The sequence below is a fragment of the Chiloscyllium plagiosum genome, chromosome 3, assembly GCF_004010195.1.
Source record: "Chiloscyllium plagiosum isolate BGI_BamShark_2017 chromosome 3, ASM401019v2, whole genome shotgun sequence".
In the NCBI taxonomy this organism is placed as follows: domain Eukaryota; kingdom Metazoa; phylum Chordata; class Chondrichthyes; order Orectolobiformes; family Hemiscylliidae; genus Chiloscyllium; species Chiloscyllium plagiosum.
Window position 1 is genome coordinate 93,825,542 of NC_057712.1, and position 22,593 is coordinate 93,848,134.

The 22,593-nt window shown below is 39.5% G+C and overlaps 1 protein-coding gene across 2 annotated transcripts in view; it reads left to right on the forward strand.

The window, feature by feature from the left end:
- hbs1l (HBS1-like translational GTPase) overlaps positions 1 to 22,593 on the forward strand; it is a 172,192-nt gene that overhangs the window by 115,192 nt on the left and 34,407 nt on the right. For both annotated transcript variants that reach the window (XM_043686247.1, XM_043686253.1), the window contains exons 5-7: positions 7,493 to 7,595; positions 11,758 to 12,002; positions 21,069 to 21,234. In XM_043686247.1, the coding sequence (XP_043542182.1) occupies positions 7,493 to 7,595; positions 11,758 to 12,002; positions 21,069 to 21,234 (514 nt within the window). The remainder of the gene's footprint in view (positions 1 to 7,492; positions 7,596 to 11,757; positions 12,003 to 21,068; positions 21,235 to 22,593) is intronic.

Sequence of the window (22,593 nt, forward strand, 5' to 3'; positions counted from 1 at the left end):
ATAGAGGTTTACAAAATTATGAGGGGCATGGATAGGATAAATAGACAAAGTCTTTTCCCTGGGGTCGGGGGGTCCAGAACTAGAGGGCATAGGTTTAGGGTGAGAGGGGAAAGATAAAAAAGAAACCTAAGGGGCAACTTTTTCACGCAGAGGGTGGTACGTGTATGGAATGAGCTGCCAAAGGATGTGGTGAAGGCTGGTACAATTGCAACATTTAAGAGATATTTGGATGGGTATATGAATAGGAAGGGTTTGGAGGGATATCGGCCGGGTGCTGGCAGGTGGGACTAGATTGGATTGGGATATCTGGTCGGCATGGACGGGTTGAACCGAAGGGTCTGTTTCCATGCTGTACATCTCTTTGACTCTATGACTAATTGAGGACCTAAATTATTTAAATGGAGAAAGACTACAGAAAACTACAGACCAGAGAATTAAGAATCTTTGTCCAAGAATCAGAAAACCTAGCGTCCAAGTTCAGCTGGTAATATGAAGGCAAATGTAATGTTGGCACTTGTTTAAAAGGAATAGAATATAAAGATAGTGAGGTTTTGCTAAAACTATATCAGAAACTAGTCAGACCTAGAGTACTGTGAACAGTTTTGGGCCTCTTAAACAAGAAACAATATACTTGCGTTGGAGTCAGCCCAGAGGAAGTTCATTAGGTTGATGCCAGGTATGGAGGGACTGTCTTATGCAGAGTATAGAAGAACGAGAACTGATCTTATTGAAACATACAAAATGCTTAAGAGTCTCGTAAGGGTAGATGTAGAAAGGTTGCTTCCCTAGTTGGATAATCAAGGAGTAGAGGGCATAACCTCAGTACAAGGGGTTGCAATTTAAAGACTGAAGTAAGGAGGAATTTCTTCTCAGTTTAGTGAATTTGTAGAATTCTTTACCACAAAGCATTTTTAAGGTTGGATCACTAATTATATTCGAGGCTGAAAGAAAGAGATTTTTAATCAATTACGGGATAAAGATTGTAGGGAAAAGGCAGGAAAGTGGAGTTGAGGATTATCGAATCTCATTGAATGGTGGAGTAGACACAATGGACTGAATGGCCTACTTCTACTCCTATGTCTTTTGTCTTATCATTTGTAAAAAGCCGCTAATGGTGCTGAACGTTGTGCGGTCATCAATGAACATCCCCACTTCTGGCCTTATGATGGTGGAAATGTCATTTTGGAAGCAGCTGAAGACGGTTGGGCCTTGGATACTATCCTGAGGAGCTCCTACCAAGATGTGGAGTTCAGATGGTTGACCTCCAACAGCCACAACCTCCTCCCTTTGTGACCAATAATAGCATGTCCTATTGTTATGCTAATGCAACTTAAAAAAAACTATCACTGAAGAATATTTCTGTTTTGTTCATTGTGAAAAAAATAAAAATGTAACTAATCTTTATGCCTCTTTTCTTTATAACTACATGTTTCATAAGACTGCAAATAAACATCAACACCACCTCAGGTCAACTAGATGCTGAAGTCCTGCCATTGATGCACGCAATCCAGGAACAAATGCAGCTTTTCAAAAAATGGGTTAATTAGAGTTTGATGTTGATCTTTCATTTAGATGAGAGAAATGGAGTATACATTCACTGGAGAACTGAAGACGTTCTCAGATGACTGCTTATTTGATGGTTATGAATGATAACCTTTTCACCTAACTTGTACATACTAACAATGACTGGGCTTTGAGTTATCAAAATAAAAGTTACTTTTGATGGGAGATGGAACAGTTCCAAGTTTTAGGCATCCAGTGTCAGAATCAGAATTCTGATGTCAGCTGGATAGATCTGCGCCTTGCAGATATAGAGTGGCAAGGTACTCAAGTGTCTGCCTCTGAGAGGCATCATTGCAGCACATAGTATTTTACCACTTACCGTCTGTTGTCTCCTTGAGTGACATTGCTGTATGGAGATCTTTTGTACTATGGTCCCATTGTCACTTAGCATTGGATTGAGATTGTCAAACTTACTTTGTATAATGTCCTTGCGGCCTCATTAATCAATTATTCTATCTAGTCATATCTATATCTCGTCGTCAAAATGGTCAATAGTTAACACTAAGTTTTATTCATGAAATAAAAACAAGTGGCACCTATGGGCCAGGGCACCAGTCCAATATCTGCTACACAATGTGACTGAGAGGTTTAGGTACTGTATTTCACAGTAATTGAGACCTGTCGAGATGTTTGCAGATTTGAGAAGACATGTAAGTTTACATGAAGTGGGCAATGCACCCTGTGACTCCTATGTGCTAATATTGATGTGTCTGGGATATCAAGGAAAGAAGGTTTACTGAGAATAAGCAACTTAGACTTTAATATTTGAAGTATTTAATGTTATTTAACCAGTCAGGAATAATTGATTTTTTAATATCAATGTATGAATGCTGCTCAGACGTTTTAATATTGTAATAGGTCTTTAATAGATAAAAGGGATTGAAAATATATATGTTCAAGTAGTTCAACTTTTTCTAAATTTAATATTAGAAGAATGCTGACCAGAGAGTTGCAAAGTTTGTGCCAAAATAGAAATGTATTTCTGCTCCCAGCTGGATTACTAGATGGGGAAGTATTATGTGAAAGTGAGATGGGGTTTTTTCTGTCAGAGGGAAAATCTGCCATCATCCATCGTGCCTTATTTGAATTGCAGTTCTGACTGGCCTGTCAAAGTATTATAGTCATTGATTACAATAGCAATGTATATTTATATAGCCAAAGTTTGTGAGAAGATTTGTAGCTCGGGTGCTCGTGGTTGTGGTTCTGTTCGCCGAGCTGGGAATTTGTGTTGCAGACGTTTCGTCCCCTGTCTAGGTGACATCCTTAGTGCTTGGGAGCCTCCTGTGAAGCGCTTCTATGATGTTTCCTCCAGCATTTATAATGGTTTGTCTCTGCCGCTTCCAGTTGTCAGTTCCAGCTGTCCACAGATTCAATCAATAAGCACATCGACCTGGACCCAATATACCGACCACTGCAACAGACAGCTGGAACTGACAACCGGAAGCGGCAGAGACAAACCATTATAAATGCATTATAAATCACAGAAACGCTTCACAGGAGGCTCCCAAGCACTGAGGATGTCACCTAGACAGGAGACGAAACGTCTGTAACACAAATTCCCAGCTCGGCAAACAGAACCACAACAATTTATATAGCCACTTCAATTGAATAAAACATCCCAAAGCACTTTACTGGACCATGATAAGATAGAGTATAATGACAAGCTACTTAAGGAGATATTGGGGCAGATTATTAACAGCTTTGTCAAAGAGTTAAGTTTTAAGGAGATTCTTAGAGAAAAGTGTGGAGAGGTGTAAAGAAGATGTTCCTGGGTTGAGGGCCTAGGCCTCCGAAGGCATGGTTGATCAATTAGATTCTGGGATGTGCATGATACCAGTACTAGAGGAGCAGAGATATTGCAGATGATAGTGAAGCTGAAGGAGATGACAGAGATAGGAAAGAACAAGACCATGGAAAGATTTGAAAACAAGGATGAGTATTTTAAGATCAAAGCAGTGCATGACCAAGATCTAGTTTTTGTCAATGAGCACAGGGACGATAGGGGAATGGGACTTGATATGAGTTAAGAAACAGACAGAAGGGTTTTAGCTCGCTTCAAGTTTACAGAGCAGAGAAAGTGGGAAGTAACTGATAAGTTGGAATAGTTAAGGCTGGAAGTAATGAAGTAATTAATGAGAATTTCAGCAGCAGATGAGCTGAGACAGGGATGATGTTTCGCAGATGGGAGTAGGTAGACTTAGTGATGGCATATGTGAGGTAGGAAAGTTGTGAATATGCTATTCTAATCTCAGTTGACAAGGAGAGTAATGGAATCAGTAACTAGGGGAAGGTGGCTTCAGTTCTTCCTGTGTCAAATTGAACAACACTTTTGATCATTTGCATTAAAGGTAGAAAGTTTTTTTTGTTAGGAAAAGGATTTATTGGCCTGGGGAAGAAGAAAAGGGGAAGAAAATGATGAGTATATCTTCTGCCAAGCATTTCAAAGCTGTACTCTGTTTCTTGATCCTTTTACCAATGGGGGCAGTTTATCTTGATTCATTCTGTTCAGACACCTCATGATTTTAAACTCTTCTGTGAAAACTAAGAACAAACAAAAACCTCTCCAATCTATTCATATAACTTGAGTTCCTCATCCAAGGGACAATTCTCTGAAGTCTTGCTGTGTCCTTTCTAAATCCTTCATATGTTTAAGTTCAGTGGCCAAAATTGGATACCATACTTTAGTTGAAGCCAAAGCAATATTTAACACAGGTCTCTAACTTTGTTGTTTTTGTACTTTGTTTATATTATGAAGTTCAGAATCCCCTAGTCTTTTCAGCCACTTTTTTCAACCCACCAACTCAATGATTTGTGCATATCTGGTCACCCTGTTTCTGCAGCCTTAGAATCGCATCCCTTATTTTGTGATGCCTCTCCTTGTTCTTCCTACCAATGTACCACATCGCACATCTCTGCTTTGAGTTGTATCTGACATGTGCCCACTCGTTCCACGAGCTTGTTTGTCCTCTTGAAGTTTGTCACGACCATCCTCACAGTTCACAATACTCTTGAGTTTTGTGTCATCTACAAATTTTAAAGTTGTATCTTGCACATACAAGTCTGAATCATTGATATAGATCAAAAAAATAACGACCCTCCAACCATCCCTTGGAAATACCTTCCTTGATTGTAAATTTAAGGTAGTTGACAAAAGAAGCAGTGGTGATATGTGGAAAAAACATTTTCACAGTGAGTGATAAGGATTTGGAATGCATGCCTGAGAGTATCGTACAGAAGGGTAAATTGGGGCTTTCAAAAGGAATTGGGCAGTTATCTGAAAGGAAATGTTTGCTGGGCTATGGGGAAAAGGAAGGGTAGTGACACTAGGTGAATTGCTTCAGAGAGTCAGAACAGACATGATTGCCTGAATGGCCTCCTTTTGTGGGCAAACCTACCGTGAAACTATGGTCCAAAGAACATCTGTTGACCACTATTCTCAATTTTCTCTAATTCAGCTAACTTCATAGCCGCTTTGCCTTGTATCCTATAAGCTGCAACTTTGTTGATAAACCTGGTATTTGGAAGGCTATGTACAACACATCTTGGAAAGGTAAAGGAGTTGCCTAGCATGGTACGGAGTCAATAATAATAAAAACAGCAAGTGTTCAAGATGGTTGACAGGTTTGGCAACATTTGTGGAGAGAGAAGCAAAATTAACATTTTGAGTACAAAAAAAGTAGAGTCATACAGATTTGAAACATTAACTCTGTTTCTCTCTCCACAGATCTGCTGAGTTTCTTTGGCACCTTTTTGTTAAATTTCAGATTTCCAGCATACACATTATTTAGCTTTTTTGTTGTGTGATACTGAGTCATTCAGACAACAGTGAATTGAACTTGTATATGCCTTTAATGTAAGGACTGGGACATAATCAGACAAAATTTGACACCAAACCACATAAAGAGATAGTGGATGTGTTATCAACAGTGTGTTTAAAGAGCTAGGCTTCAAGGAATGACTTAAAAGAGTAAATATTGGTAGAGGGTGGAAATTCCAAAGGTTAGTGCCTCTGTAGCGAAAGGCATGGCCATCAGTAATAGAGTGAAGAAAATCAGAGATACGTATGAGATAAGAATTACTGGATCAGCAAATGCTTGGAGATTTGTAAGGCTGAAGGAGGCTGCAAAGATGGTTACAGAGAAGGTGAAATGTTTGGGGTCGTCGAGAAAGAATTTGAACACTAGGATTAAGACTTAGAAAAATTGAGGCATTATCAGATTCGGAGCCAGTGAGCCCAGTAGTAACAGGTGAGCAGGGTTTGGTTTGAATTATGATAGGGAAAGCAAGGCTTTGGTTGAGCTCAAGTTAAAGAATGAAAAGTTGGTTGCCTTCCTTGAAAGTATTAGAATAAACAGCATGGTGGCTCAGTGGTTAGCACTGCTGCCTCACAGTGTCAGGGACCCAGGTTCAAGTCCAGCCTTGGTTGATTGTCATTGTGGAGTTTGCATGTTCTCCCCGTGTCTGCTTGGGCTTTCTCCGGGTGCTGCAGTTTCCTTCCACAGTTCAAACCTGTGCAGATTAGGTGGATTGGCCAGGCTGAATTGCCCCTTAATGTGCAGGCTAGGTGGATTAGCCATAGTAAATGTGGGGTTATGGGATAGGGTAGAGAGGCTGGATCTGGGTGGAATGCTCTTTGGAGGATTATTGCAGATTTGATGGGCCAAATGGTCACTTTCCACACTGCAATGGTTCTATAATTCTAATCAGTATTGAGATCTGATTCAAACAGCAGTCTGAGATAGTTTCCTGATTTAAGTGTAGGAAGTAAAGTTCAATCTGGTGTTTTAGGTATAAACAGACTTCTTACTCCTGGACCGGGTGTGCAAAAGTGAAACTGTATTAATGTTTTCCACAAAAATAAAAAGGATCAGTGCTGTTGAATTAGGTTAATATAGATGTCAAAAGCTAAATCTGTAGCAGAGCTACGAGATTGGTTCTCTACCTTGAAGGTCTTTTACACTAAACTATTCCTTTTAAGATGGTTTATTTTAGTGAGCTGTTTTGGTATTGTTTTAAAACTTCTAATCAAAGAAAACAAGTTGTTTCCAATAAGAGCAGTATTCTGGTACATGCAGAAAATGATTTGACCATCAGGTTCAAGTTAAAATGAAGAACTCATTTGTAAGTTGGGTGGACTGAACTCCTCCCTAAAAGAGGAACACAACATTTAGTTACTTTCAGTATTTGTGTATAAATCTATGCTGGCCCAAAGGCCAGCTAGACAGCAATGCAAAAGTGAAAATTGTGAATGCTGGAAACCAGAAATAAGTACAGAAAATGATGGAATTACTCAGCAAGCTATGCAGCATCTGTGGCAAAAGAAACAAAAGTATTTTTGGTCAATAATCTTCCATGTGTAGGGATACAAATTATGCAAGGAAATGGTTTAGAAATTCAGGCTTCTCTGTCACAACTAATTGATCTTTTTTTGGGGGGGGGGGGGGATATCCAAAAGCTAAGTATGGCCACTTTTTGCAGTTTGATTGTATTTTATGCTTGTGTCCTTATGGGAACTACATGGCTTCAGCTCTCCCCACTGAAAAAAAAATGTTCTGCACACATGCAGACGTCTGTTCAGTGACAGGTGAAATCTTTCTTATGAGAACACTTGCAAATATTAATATGGTACTATGTGATATGTGGTAGAATTAGAATATTCTTGTACGTGGATTAGCTGAAAATTGTTAAATCCATCTTTATACCATGCACACTACCGAGGCCAAGTAGCATGAGACAACATTTCCAAGGAATGCCATATTGGTTAGCTTTGGTGCATTTAGAGGTCTGAGCTGATTCTACAGGTATTTGACCATCTTTTGTATCACTGCACCTAAACTGTTTTGCATTGAATTAAAAAGGATAGTTATAAGCGTTCAATTTTACTGTTGATATTGTATCTGTTTCTGATCTTATTCCAATTGTTCCTTAGGCAAAGCAAGGGAGCAAGCTGCAAGAGTTGACGCTGATATCGTGCCAAAAGTAGCAAAAATGACAGTATCTGGAAAACAAATAACAGGCTTTAATATACCAAGGTAGTTCTCTTTAATTTCTCTTGTATTGGTTAAATGTTTTATTGCACTACGTGCCTGAGTAGTCAAATGTTTTTAATATTAAATGTTTTTGTCAGAATGTATCGTGCGAAGTACAACACAGTGAAGATAGTTTTCAGAGATAAGCATTACTTATCTTAATTGTGTTTCAGAGAGTGTTTTTAAAGCTGAACTGCCTTGCTATAAGAGTTCATATTTCACTTTTGTTTTTGCTAAAATGGTGTGGGAAGGTGTGTATTTGTGGAAACGGACGAACAAATGAAAATGTTCAGACTGCTGTCTGACCTTTTCTTATAAAAAAAAGAGAAAAGCAGTCTGAGGACAGTAAAATGTCACAAAACTTACAAAAGTTAGAGGATAACTCATTTGAAGGGCAATGAGAAAAATAGGAAATAAATTAAGTTCATTAATTGCACTAAGTTTTGTTTGGTTAATGAAGTTTTTTTGTAGCTCAAAGATGATACGATTCTCAATGTTCTCTCATGTCCGCAAAAACTATTTCAGGGATTTTTTTTGGGTTTGGTAACTGATACTATAAGTGTTGGTTGCATGGCCAAAAAAGGTACCATTCTTACTAATCCCTTAAGTGCAATTGAAGCACAATGTAAAGCTTCAGAATTGTGAGTAATATTGAGAAACTGTTACCATTACAATCTTCCTACTTGAAATGGATTTGGTTCTATAATGACCTAATTTTTTGTATTAAAAATTTTCAGCTTGGTACAACATTTGTATTCATGTTGGTGCATAGATTGATCAGCGTTTATAGGTGATGTGTAATTGTAGGAAGCATATAGATATAATTTATCTCAATACAATGATTTTTAGCATAACTGTGTTTTTGTGTGTGTGTGTGTATATGTAAGCTCATGTTTTCAGAACAAATAAAGACATTCTTTTATGAAGTGGAAGGCCAGTGATGCACTAGTTGTCTGTGTAAGGTCCTGTTATCTCAGAAAAAAACACCAACAGTTATATTAACACCTTTCATGATTGTAATATCCCAGTGCACTTTGCAGCTAATTAGGTACTTTTGAAGCATTGTCATTGTTTATTGGTGGAAGCATGACAGCTAACTTATGCACTGCAAAAGCAGTTCAAATGATAACTGGGTTATATATTTTGATCTGTTGGCTGAGGATAAATAATGTCTTGGACATCGGGGAGAATTCCCTGTTCCTCTTCAAAGTAGTGCCATAGGATCTTTCATGTCACCTAGAAGCAGGGCCTGGGTTTATCATCACGATTGAAAAAGAACATATCCAACAGCACTAGAATGTTGGAAAACTTTGTCATTATTGTCAATTCTACCTCAATCCACAGACATCTGAAAGTGATTTCCAGTCAATCAAATACTTTTGAATTGCTCACTGTTGTAATGTTGGAAACATGGCAGTCAATTTGCATACAGAAAGCTCTAACAAACAGCAATGTTTTCATAACCAGATCATCTGCCTTTGTGCTGTAGATTGAAAGATAAATATTGGCCAGCACGTTGTGGAAAAACTCCCTTGTTCTTGCATGAAATAGCACCACGGGATCTTTTATGTGCTCCTTAGAAAGGCAAAGTTTTAACATCTCGTCTAAAAGGTAGCATCTCTGACAGCGCAGCACTGATTTAGCACTGCATGGAGTACCAATCTTGACTTTTAAGCTCAAATCTTAAAGTGGGGCTTAAATAGCACATCAGTGCAAAACAAATTGAAGAATCTGCAACAGTCCTCAGCCAAAAGTGCTGAGCGAATGATCCATCTCAGTCTCCTCCAGAGGTCCCCAGTACCATAAAAATGCTAGTCTTCAGCCATAAGATATTAAGAAAATTGGCTGAAGGCACAGGATATGGGCCCTGACAACACAACAGCAATCATATTGAAGACATGCTCCAGAACTTGCCGTGCTCCTAGCCAAGCTTCAAACGGACATTTACCTGACAACGTGGAACATTTTCTAGGTAAATTCTGTACACAAAACAACAGGACAATTCCAGCCTGGCCAATCATTACCCATTAATTTTCTTTAAATAATCAGTAATGTGATTAAAGGGATCATCAACAGTGCTGTTAAGCAGCACTTACTTCGCAATAATCTGCTCATGGATGTCAATTTGGGTTAATTACAGCATTGATTCAAACATGGACAAAGAGCTGTGCTCCAGGAGTGAAGTGGTGGCCCTTGAGATGAAGGCCAATTTGACTTAATGTGGCATCAAGGCATCCTAATGAAACTGAAATCAATAGAATTAGGAAAATTCTCTACTGGTTGGCATCAAACCCAGCACAAAAGAAAGTTGGTGTAGTTTTTGAAGGTCAGTCACCTCAGGTCCAGGACATCTCTATAGGATTTTCTCAAGCTAGCGTCCTAGACTCATCTATCTTCAGTTGCTTCACAAATGTCCTTTGCGCCATCATAAAGGGTCAGATGTGGAGAGATTTGTTGGTGATTGCATAATGTTCAGCACACCACTCACAACTCCTCAGATACTGAAATCTGTGTCCAAAAGCAGCAAGACCTGGACAATATCCAGGTTTAGGCTGACAAGCAACATTCACATCACACAACTGCCAGGCAATGATTGTATCCAGCAAGAGAGAATCTGACCATTGCATCTTCACATTCAATGGCATCACCATTTCTAAATCCTCCGCTATCAACAGACTAAGAAACTGAACCGGACTAATCATATAAATATTGTGTCTCCAAGAGTAAGTCAGAGATTAAAGGGATCTTGCAGGGAGTAACTCACCTCCTGACTCATCTCCAAAGCCTGTCCAGCATCTACAAGGTACAAATCAGTTAAGATACAAATTTTCAAGGTTCCTTTGATAGAACCTTCTTAACCAACAAGTATTACTAACTAGAAGGGCAGGGGCAGCAGATACATGGGAATGCCAACACTTGTAAGTACCTCTCCAAGACGCTCACCATCCTGATGTGGGAATATGTCACTGTCCCTTCACTGTCTCTGGGTTAAAATCCTGGAACCCTACACCCTTAGCAATATTATGGTTGTCCAAATGGACTGCAACAGTTCAGAAAGGCAGCTCATAAACACCTTCTCCAGGACAATTAAGGTTAGGTAATAAATGCTGGCCAAGCCAGAATCATTATAAATGAATGGAAAAAATACCTAAACCTTCAGATTTGGATGGTGAGGGCTACCAACTGAGTTGCCACATACTTTGTATTATTCAATATTATCACTGACAAGGCCAACATACATTGCTTTTCCTTAATTGAGACTAATGCAGAGGTCTGTTGTCTTGATTACAATTGATTGGATTGCTGAACATTTAAAAGGAAATGTAAAGGCAAGCCATATACCTGTAAATCTGTGCTCACATATAGGCCAGACCAGGAAAGGATTGCAGATTGAGGACTTTAGTGAATGAGCAAGGTTTATTTAAAGACAATCTAGAAGTTCCATGACCATAATGTTTGAAGTTATTATTGTTCCAAATTTAATTTAATTAGCTGAGTTTAAATTCCTCAGCTTTCATCATGTCTCTGAATATTTATTTAGAACTCTGGATACAAATCAAGTAACAGAACCTATGCTCTATTTTGTGTTTTCTTAAATCTAGCCTGGGAGTACATTTGTATTTATGCTGAAGGAATGGCATGTCAGTGTTTTTCTCTGCGTTTTTCTCCTTATGCATGTCTCTGTTGACAATGGTCATATAAGGTTTCCCATGCAGTAGAAATTTATATATGTGAGCAAACAATGAAAGAAGGGATTTGGTGAAGAATCAGAGTTTTGTCTATTTTGAGTATTTCTGGAAAATGCCCAGGCCAATTCCCATCCTCTCGCTAATTCCTATTCCCAGCATGCAAAATCAACTAACTTAATAATGGATGGGTAATTGTGGGCAGCTCATCTATACGCATCCCAAATGTCCTGTGGGCAAGGTCCGAAATGAACATTAATAAAAACAGTGCTATATTTCTCTTTAAATATCAATAATTCACTTGGGTGTTTTGTCAGTTTTGTTGTTTTCAAATTATGCCTTCATGAATGAAAATTGTGTTCACAAACATAGGATATTTATGTTTCTGTTTCTTCCATACAGACTAGCAAAAATGTTCTTATATTACACATTTATTTGAAAGCATGCTGTACTAAATGTATTTACTCTGTTGGCTATAGTGCAAATGCTGATGAGAACGATCACTTGCGAAAAGGTGTAATCTCTGAAGAGGTTTCTTCACTTCCGGTGCTGGAGGCTTCATCCAAGTCAAATTCTGCAGCTTATGTTGCCCCTTCATTTGAAGAAGCAACAGTGATTCAGACTCCAAGTAAGGGCTCTGTCAAAGCAAGACAGCAGATTGATGTGAAAGCTGAGCTTGAAAAGAGGCAAGCAGGGAAGCAGCTGCTCAACCTTGTTGTGATAGGTAAGGGATAATTGCTAATGCAGTTCAAATATATACAGTTATCATTGTCTTATTAGAGCTATCATTCCAGTTGTCCTGAAGGTGGTCACAGTGGTTTTCCAGGTTGATGTGCAATAGATAGAAATGTGCTTATATTCCATTTAAGGCACTGAAATTCTGACAGACTTCCAGGAAAAGGACAAATTTGCTTAATACAGTAGGAGGGGCGCATCATATTTATACAATTCTGTGTGTGTTCCTAAAAAATGTCCCAATGTCAATAATAGAAGATGGTCAGTTCTTTGTTGACCCTTTGTCTTGTGACACCAGCTAAATTAATAAGAAAAATCTTTCAGTTGCACCATGATATTGTTTGTTTTAATAATACTGATTGCTAAGAACAATCTAAGACACTTCCTAAGACTTTTATTTTTTTTAAAAAAAGTCACCAATCCTTGTCAGGAACTCCTGGACCAGATTAGTTAGAGTTAAATTTTTTAAAAAGTATATTAAAGTAGGAATGCCAGAGAGTTGCAGGGATGGAATTCCAAAACTTAAGATTTAAGAAGCCAAACGTATTGTCACTAGACCCGAAACGTTAACTCTGATTTTTCTCCACAGATGCTGCCAGACCTGATGAGCTTTTGAGCAATTTCTGTTTTTGATTAAAATTGAGGTTGTGCAAATTGAAGCGTGCATAGATCCTGGAGCATTGTAGAGCTGAAAGAGTTTGCAGTGATAGGGAGGATCAAGACCAGGGAATGATTGAACTATAAAATATTAATATGAAGCCCAGGAATGTTTATCTGTGATAGTAAAATTACAGATCCATACAGGTTATTGTTGTTACAAATACCCACAGTTTTTTTTGGTATAGTTTACACTAAACATGTATGTTTATTTCATCAAAGTTTATTTTCTATTTTTTATTTTAGCTCACATATATCAAGCATTTTGGATTTTACTCACATGTTCCCTTTGTGTTTAGAACAAAGTGACAGGTGAACCTCCACTCTCTGCAAACCAGAATGTATCTTTGTACATCATTTCTAATGTAATGTTCTAAAGAAAGACGCTGTCATTGTGTATAGCATAGTGGGGTGATCAGAAACCCTTGTGTGTTTTTGTTCACCTCAAAAAGAAGAATTGGACACTGTTTGTGATTGGTTTAGAGTAAGACCTAACCTCTGACGTTTGGCAAAAAAAATCACTTTTCATCTCCCTTGTGTATACGACCTCCAGCTTTTAGCTGAAAAAAAGTCCAAACAGTTTGTACTTAGCACTCTTTTGCTGTGAAGTCAACCTCTCACCAGCATGGTGGCTCAGTGGTTAGCGTTGTTACCTCACAGCACCAGGGACCCGCGTTTGATTCCACTCTGAGTTTGCACATTCTTTCTCTGTCTGCATGGGTTTCCTCCGGGTGCTCTGATTTCCTCCTGCAGTTTAAACATGTACAGGTTAGGTGGATTGACCATATTAAATCCCCCATAGTGTCCAGGATGTGCAGGCCATTTGGATTAGCCATGAAAAATGTAGGGTTACAGGGATACGGTAGGGGGGGCGTGGTGGGTCTGGGTGGGATACTTTTTGGAGAGTTGGTGTGGACTTGATGGACCGAATGGGCTGTGTCCACACTGTAGGGATTCTATGATTCACACTATTGTAGGTGGTTGTTGAACTCTTGGTGTCGGCCCTCACAATTCTGGCTTGTTTTCCATTACTTTTGGCAACTCTGCATGAGGGAAGTGATGGGAGAGAATGGATTTCAATATCTCCAAAATGTAACTCGTGCAAATGTTGGCCCACCTAATTTTGACTAAAACTTTAATCTTAAATGCTTAGGTAGAAGTTGAATTTGAATCAGAAATGCTATTCAAGTGTGCCTTCGGCTATGACTGATGCACAGATTTATTAAAATGAAAGATTAGCAAAAAAACTGTAAGCATCTTATAAAACAATTACATCATGCTCCCTTCTCAGATTCTTACAAATAAACAAATACAATATTGACTATCTCTATTAGATTAACATGGGGATTGGTATGTCCCACAGAATCTGTGTGACAGCTCCACATCTTTCGCATAGATTGAGTTCTTCTACCCTCTGGAACTGTCGGTTACATGTGGGGTTTCCACATTAGGATAAGAGGTTTACTTGGAACATAGAAAAGTACAGCACAGAACAGGCCCTTTGGTCCACGATGTTGTGCTGAGATTTAATCCTAATGTAAAATATAGTAACTTAACCCATGCACCCCTCAACTCACTGTCCAGCAGTCACTTAAATGCCTCCACCACCACAGCTGGTAACGCATTCCATGTATTCACAACTCTCTGCATAAAGAACCTACTTCTGACGTCACCTTTATACCTTCCTCCTAATATCTTCAGACTATGATTTCTTGTACCAGTCAATCCTGCCCTGGGGAAATGTCTCTGGTTATTGACTCTACCTATTTCACTCATTATTTTGTACACCTCGATCAGGTCTCCTCTCTTCCTCCTTCTCTCCAGAGAGAAAAGTCCAAGCTTTTTCAACCTTTCTTCATAAGGCAAGCCCTCCAGTCCAGGCAGCATCCTGGTAAACCTTCTTTGCACCCTCTCCGAAGCCTCTGTATCTTTCCTATAGTAGGGTGACCAGAACTGGACACAATATTCCAAGTGTGGTTTCACCAGGGACTTGTAGAGCTGCAGCAAAACCTCACGGCTTTTAAACTCGATCCCCCTGTTAATGAAAGTCAAAACGCCATATGCTTTCTTCACAACCCTATCCATTTGGGTGGCAACTTTGAGGGATCTATGCACTTGCACACCCAGATCCCTCTTTTCCTCCACACTGCCAAGAATCCGATCTTTAATTATATATTCAGCATTCGAGTTTGACCTTCCAAAATGCATCACTTTGCATTTATCCAGGTTGAACTCCATCTGCCATTTCTCAGCCCAGCTGTGCATCCAGTCTATGTCGCGCTGCAGCCTACAGTAGCCCTCTATACTATTGACGACACCTCCAACCTTGGTCATCTGCAAATTTACTAACCCACCCCTCAACCTCCTCATTCAAGTCGTTTATAAAAAATTACAAAGAGCAGAGGCCCAAGAACAGAGCCCTGCTGGACCCCACTCAACACTGTCCTCCAGGTAGAATACTTTCCATCTACAACCACTCTCTGCCTTCTGTCAGCCAGCCAATTCTGAACCCAGATAGCCAAATCTGGGCTGTATCCCTGTATCCCATACTTCCTGACTTTATGAATGAGCCTTCCATGGGGAACCCTATCACATGCCTTGCTGTAGTCCATATACACTACATCCATTGCTCGACCGTCGTTGACCTGTCTTGACACCACCTCAAAGAACTCAATATGATTTGTGAGGCATGACCTGCCCCTCTCAAAGCCCTGCTGACTGCTTTTAATCACACTATGCTTTGCCAAATAGTCATAAATCCTATCCCTCAGAGTTCTTTCCAAAACTTTGCTGACCACAGACATAAGACTGTCTCGTCTGTAATTGCCAGTGATTTCCCTTTTACCCTTCTTGAAACGAGAGCAACATTTGCTTCCTTCCAATCCTCCGGTACGACTCCTGTGGAGAGTGAGGAGGCAAATATCCTCGCCAGCCGTTTAGCAACCTCCTTTCTCGCTTCCTGGAGCAGCCTAGGATAAATCTGGCCGTGGGGACTTATCAATCTTAATGTTTTCCAAAGTTTCTAGCACATCAACTTCATCAATCTTGATCTGGTCAAGAAGTGTCCCAGCTCCTCTAAGTTTTCATTTACAACAAGTTCCCTTTCCTTGGTGAAAACCGAAGCAAAAAACTCATTTAGGGCTTCCCCTATCTGCTCAGGCTCCACACACAAGTTCCCTCCACTATCCCTGATTGGCCCTACCTTCTCCCTAATCATTCTCTTATTCCTCACGTATGAGTAAAATGCCTTTGGGTTCTCCCTAATCCTCCTTGCCAAGCCTTTTTTGTGCCCCCTTCTGGCTCTCCTCAGTCCATTTCTGAACTCCTTTCTAGCAAGCCTGTAATCCTCTGAAGCTGTGCTCGATCCTTGCTTCCTCCACCTTACGTAAGCTGCCTTTTTCCTTTTGACGAGAAGTTTCTCTGTTCTTGTCATCCAAGGTTCCTTAATCTTACCCCTTCTCACCTATCTCAGAGGAACAAATTTGTGCATCACCTGCTCCTTGTGGTCTGAAATAACTGCAATTCTAAATCTCCTGTTTTTTTAAAAAAATTTTATGAAACCGCACAAAATACAAACAGTTGACAATAAACTAAAAGCAGCAATTCATAAAAATACACTATTTACAGGGGAAGGAGTAGCAAGGCCAAACCCCAAACCCCACTGTTCAATCAGTTAACAAGGAAATGAGAGCAAACCTCAAATCCATCTCCTGGTTATATTGGTCAGCCACTATTGGTGGAGTATCTGCCAGTGGAAGGCGGATGAAGGCATCCTCATTATCCACTTGGCTTCCTCGATGGTGTTCTAACTTGTATGTGCTGAGAATAAGGGCCCAATGCTGAATTCTGCCGGAAGCCTTGGACAGGAGCACCTTGTCTTCCTTCAGTAGCCCTAGCAGGGGTTTGTGATCTGTTGGTATGATCGATTCTCGTCTGTAAAAGGTACTGGTGGAATATTTTGTGTTTGGCATCAGCCAAAGTCAAGGAAGCATATTCTATTAGGTGTTCCTCTCCATTGTGTCACCAGTGAGCCAACACTACTCCATTACCCTACGGGGAGGCATCACATGTTGGCACTACCTCTCACTTCGGATTGTAGTAGGCCAACACCTTAGATGATAATAGCTGCTTTTTCACTTCCCTAAAGACTACTTCTTGGCTACACGACCATTTTTAAAGCTGACACTTTTTCAGTAGCAGTTGTAAGGGTGCTAAGGTGGAGGCCAGGTTACATGTGAATTTTCCGTAATTCATTTACCAGAGAAAAGACCTAAGCTCCAGTACGGATGTGGGAGCTGGGACTCATTTAATCACCCTCACTTTACCTTCAAATGAGTGTAACCTGGCTTTGTTAACTCTGTAACTCAAGTAGTTCACTTGGAGTGCCTGGAACACACGTTTCCCTTCAAGGGTGTACATTGGCCTGGAAGAAATGTTTAAGCACTATATCTAAGTGTTCTTTATTGATCTTCCCTGTTACTAGTACATCATCCAGATAAATGGAAACCTGGGGTAACCCTTATAAAATGTTCTCCATGGTGCACTGGAAAAGGGTGAAGGCTGATGATACCCCGAATGACAGTCTCATATATTTGATATAATGTCTTATGGGTATTAATTGTAGTGTAATTCTGGAACTCCTCATCTGATCGCAATTGTGGGTAGGCGTGGCTCATGTCTAGCTTTGTAAAAGACAGACCCCTTACCAATTTTGGATACAAGTCCTCTGTGAAGGATCGGGTATTTATCCAGGTGTGAGAAGTGGTTTGCTATTTGCTTAAAATCCCCACAAAGGTGAACCGAGCCATCAGGCTTCACAATCGCTATGACCGGTGCTGCCCATTCTGTAAACTGCACTAGTCTGGTGATTCCTTCATTCTCCAGCCTCCTGATCTCTGTCTTTATTTTTTCCCACTAAATAAATGGCACCAAGCTTCCTGGCCAACATGTAAAGTGGTTCTGGCCCCTTTGATAGTCCCAAGCACTACTTGAAATACCCCTGCGTATATCACTAGAATTTCACTGAGGAAGCCATTTTCTAATTGCCCCCCCCCCCACTATAGGCTTGGGCCTGAGCCTTTTATTACCATCAACAGTAACTGTGGCAATTGCTTCTGATAGGATTCCAGAACCAAAGTTGTACCCTTACTCTGCAATGGTTCCCCAGTGTATGTTCTTAATCTGGCTGTGGTCTTGGGAAAACTTAAGGGTTGGAGTCCTGAACGAGTCTTAATAAAGACAAATTCTGCAACCACAGATATAGCTACTCTGGTATCAACCTCCATGCGAGCTGAGTGACCGTTTAAACCAACATTAATTTTAATCTGTTTCAATTTAATGGTTTTAACATACATGTAGGGGAACTTTCCAGGGTGTGCACTTTCCTGGGTACTGGCCTACAAGTCAGGCCTTGTAGGACTCCTTTGCTGCCTTGAGTCTGCATAACAGCAGTAACTACAATGGCTTGCCAGCCCAGATCCTGAAGAACTTCTTATCCACTTGGTCGAGGCTTTGTTGTGGGGTTCTGCTGTGGGTTGGTCTAGAGTCCCCCTGCTCAGGATATGCCTTGCATGAGGCTCTGCGATTGTCTACTCTCAAACAGTGTTCCCCAGGCTCAGTCAGACAGATGAGGGATATCCAGTATCTCCCGTGCTCCATTTGCAGCATTTTCTAATGACAGAGCCAGCTATACAGAGATGTATAGCATGGAAATAGACACTTAAGTCCAAATTGTTAATGCCGAGCAGATATCCTAAATTAATCTAGTTCCATTTGCCAGTACTTGGTCCATATCCGTATAAACCCTTACTACTCATATACCCATCCAGATATCTTTCAAATGTTGTAATTGTACCAGTCTCCACCACTTCCTCTCACAGCTCTCTACATGAAAAGGTTGTCTGTTAGGTCCCTTTAAAATCTTCCCCTCTCTCCCGAGACCTATCCCTTCTAGTTGTGGACTCCCTCACCCCAGGTAAGAGACATTAAATATTTAGCCTATCCATGCCCCTCATGATTTTATAAACCTCAATAAGGTCACCCCTCAGCCTCCAATGATCCACAGAATATAACCCCAGCCTATTTAGCCTCTCTCTATAGCTCAAACCCTCCAACCTGGCAACAGTGCCGATTTGAAGTCCAGGTGGGCTTCAGCTAGAAGGCACTTCTGCGTATCATTAATCCCACATACCAAAAGGTTTTTCAGCATCTCATTAAGGATTAAACCAAAGCCACATACCTCTGCCAGTCATTTTAACCTCATCAAAAATCCCAATACGAATTTCCCCGGTTCTTTAACAGCTGAATAAAACCGATAGCCTCACAGAATTAGAGGTGGTTTGGGTCATAATATTCTTTAATGAACTCCATTAACTCTTAGAAGGTTTTAGTATCTGGTGCCTCTGGGAAAGTTAAGCCACTTATAACCGAAAATACTGCAGGTCCACACTGGGCTTAATCTTTCATAGCAAGATCAAATGGGTCAAGCTTCCCAAATAAAAGTATGATGCCAGAAGTGCTTACCTCAACTCCAAGTGAATATCCTTCAGGTGTGTTCTGTTTTCAGAATTAACTGCACAGCGGTTGGTATCTCATCACCAAGACACTCTTTATTTACTTGTGCACAGTACTCTAGGAAAAAACTGTTGCTCAAAACCTTGTAAAAATGACCATCATACTATTAAAATATTAGTAAAAGAGGTTCTTAAAAGGATTATGAGGACAGTAATTTCTTGTCAAAATAAAATTCATGAATGAGTGTTTGTCATCATCACTTCCACTCTTGGCATTGTTATCATAAGGCTCATTGGTTACATGCATAGTGTAAACATTTAATTGGTGAAGGAAGGGGCAAGAATTGGCATTGAATTGGCATGGGTGGCAGAGGTACAAGACTTGTTGAATTTACTTTTGGATGGTTCATGATACTGGGTCACGGGGAAACTGGCCCAACTCCATAGAACTTGCCTATCCTTGCAATGGAGCAGGCCAGATTTGAATTGCAGAATGTGGTCTTTCTACCTGAATGCTTAGCCCATGCTAATAAAAATTGGGTAATGGCCTGGAATAATGGCAGGAATTCAGGAGGTGGATGGCATGCCCTATTTTGAATAATTAGTAGTTAATGCAAATCTGTTATCTCAAGATAATGCTGTTTATATATTTTAAAATAATGCTATCACATACAGTAGATGTCAGCTATTCAAGTTATCATGTTGCCAAATAGATAGATTTGAAATACTGGTATCAGGAAGTAACTGCCCAACTGCCATTAAACAATATCGACAAGTGGAAGCTGCTAATGGCAGTCACAGATTGTTACATTGTCTGTGAAATTGGTATTTCCCATACTCTGCAGATTTTAGTCAGAATGTCCCCAGAGGGTATGGATTCTAAATCAACCTGTTTTTTGATTCATTCATTGCTGTTCTAATATTAGTAGAAATATTTATGTGAAAAGCTTGTTAGATTATTTTGTAGTAAGTAGCATTGAAAAGCAGAAAAAAATTAAATCTGTTTTCCATAGTTGAAATGCTCGATGTATACAAAGTTTTGGAAAGTGCTTTAGCAGACATGTATCTGCATAAAGTTGCATCTGCTGATAACCTAATTAGTAGTTTGCTTTTGCTAGTAATGGAAACTCTGATTCAAATGAAACTTATGGTTTCAGGTACTATTTTTGTATTCTCTTCCTTTCACATGTTACATTATATTTTTAAAAAATTCCCAGAATACAACACATCACAATGTTTGTATAGTAGTGTTTCTAGTAATTGAGTAATGTTCGCTGGTTTAATCTCTTGTTATTGGTACACAGATTTGTATTTATTAATTTAAAAGAAGTTTCAAGAGTGATCTGATTTTAAGTCGTCTAAATTAATATTGAAATGATTTATATTGTATAATTTTCTGTATGATATCCACAATAGGGTAGGCCACATTTCCCTTATTCCCCACTTTTTTGAGAGACTGAATTTCACTGAGAAAAATGGACTGAAGATGGTCTCCCTCAAAAATCAGGAATTCAAATTAGCCGTCTCCATCTCCTCCTGAATTTTGAGAAATATTGGCAAATACATTTGCTATATAGTTTAAGCCATACACGCAAGGAAGAAAGCAGTTTGGACCTTCATTTATGGTGCATTAACAGCTTTTAGCTGAAGCTTTGATGAATATATGACAGGAAATATGCTAGATTAGAGAAAAAAATCATTGTGGTAGGTGATGGATGTCTATCCACTGCATGTCTCAGTTTCTAAATTTTACACTTGGTCCCTAATTTATCTTTACTTAACAAAACATGGGTAGCATGGATTCTTTACACAAGTACAAAACTTTTATCTATTAAATAAGCAGAATGTGGTTTATTAATATAAGCATAACTTTTCTATTTTCTTAGGCCATGTTGACGCTGGCAAAAGTACTTTAATGGGTCATCTACTTTACCTTCTGGGAAAGGTAAACAAACGTATAATGCACAAATATGAACAAGAATCAAAAAAAGCAGGAAAAGCGTCCTTTGCCTTTGCTTGGGTTTTGGATGAGACAGGTGAAGAAAGAGAAAGGTATATGATTTTCCAAATCATCTTTCAAATGTGCAGGAATATATTTTCTATGTTAAAAATATGCTTGGAATTTTCTTTCTAACCATGATCTGATAGTTGATGTTCTGATTAAGCACCACAGAATTTAGGAGAACTCAAAAAGCATTCTTCTCCCCACCTCCAGGGGGTCTTCTCAGCTTCTCCTATACTTTCTATGGAATGCCGACAAATATCCTTCGAGAAATTAAATTCATGAAGGTTATGGTTTAAAATGAATGTTCCATGCACTTGAGTTTTTAGAGTAAGGTTTCAAAGGCATTGGTTACTCCATTGCTGTATTCCTCTAATGTTTTTTAAAGTGTAGCCACACACAATCTTTGGAAAACAGGACACACAATATAAGGGGGCAACTTGTTCAAGGTCTGTGCAGGAACCTTTGGGTTGTGACTGCATATGTTACAGGGAACACATCCTCCTGGTTCCATATCCAAGAGTCCATTATTCAATTGTGATGTCACAGCTCAGATTAATCCTCATCTAATGAACCAATCAAAGTTTGTAATCAGGAAAAGGAATCCTGACCAGTTTTTCCCACCCTCATCCAGGGTGCTGATGTCTATTGCAGTACCTTTACTATGATTTAGGATTAATTCAATCAGAATAGATGGGAATTGACATTTCCATTCCAAATGGACCAGTTCTCACTGTATAAGTGGAATAACTAAGTCAGCAGAATTTGTGAGGTTCACTATGTTTGAAGCTCTTCGTGCAGAATGAGGATTCTGGGTAATCCAAGATGGAGGACGGGAAAAATTTCTGGCTGTAAGAGCTGCTCCTTTTTTTGAGGTATTTTAGGTGTTGGAGGTGATTTCCTCGAATTCCAGGAGCAGCAATTACTGTTTTATATGCATTGTTTTGGAACTTTGGAAAAAAGAAGTCAAAACAACAGCAGTTTAAAAGGGAGAAGGGCAGACAAAGGAAGCACATGGTGGGACAGTGCAGGAGAGAGAGAGAACCTGCACTGTTACCGCCTTTGCTGTTTGAATTTGTGTATCGCTGGACATCGGAGTGCATCTGGGAAAATTAACAAACAGTGAAATTCACAACTAATCTTGGAGGAACTGTTGGGTGAAGTTCACAGCACAGAATCAGATAAGTTAATTGTTGTTTTAAGTCTGTCCAAGAGAAAGGCTGCAGTAGTGAGTACAGTGGGTTATTTCTTGATTATATGTTTTTGGAGAGAAGTCTCTTGATTAAACTTAAAATACAAGCCATAGCTATTAATTTAACCTGGGGCAGTGTTTGTAGAGGAATAAGAAGGTGTAATTTTCTGGGTCTGTAGATTGTGAAGGAGCAAAAATGGCCTTTGCAGTGATATGT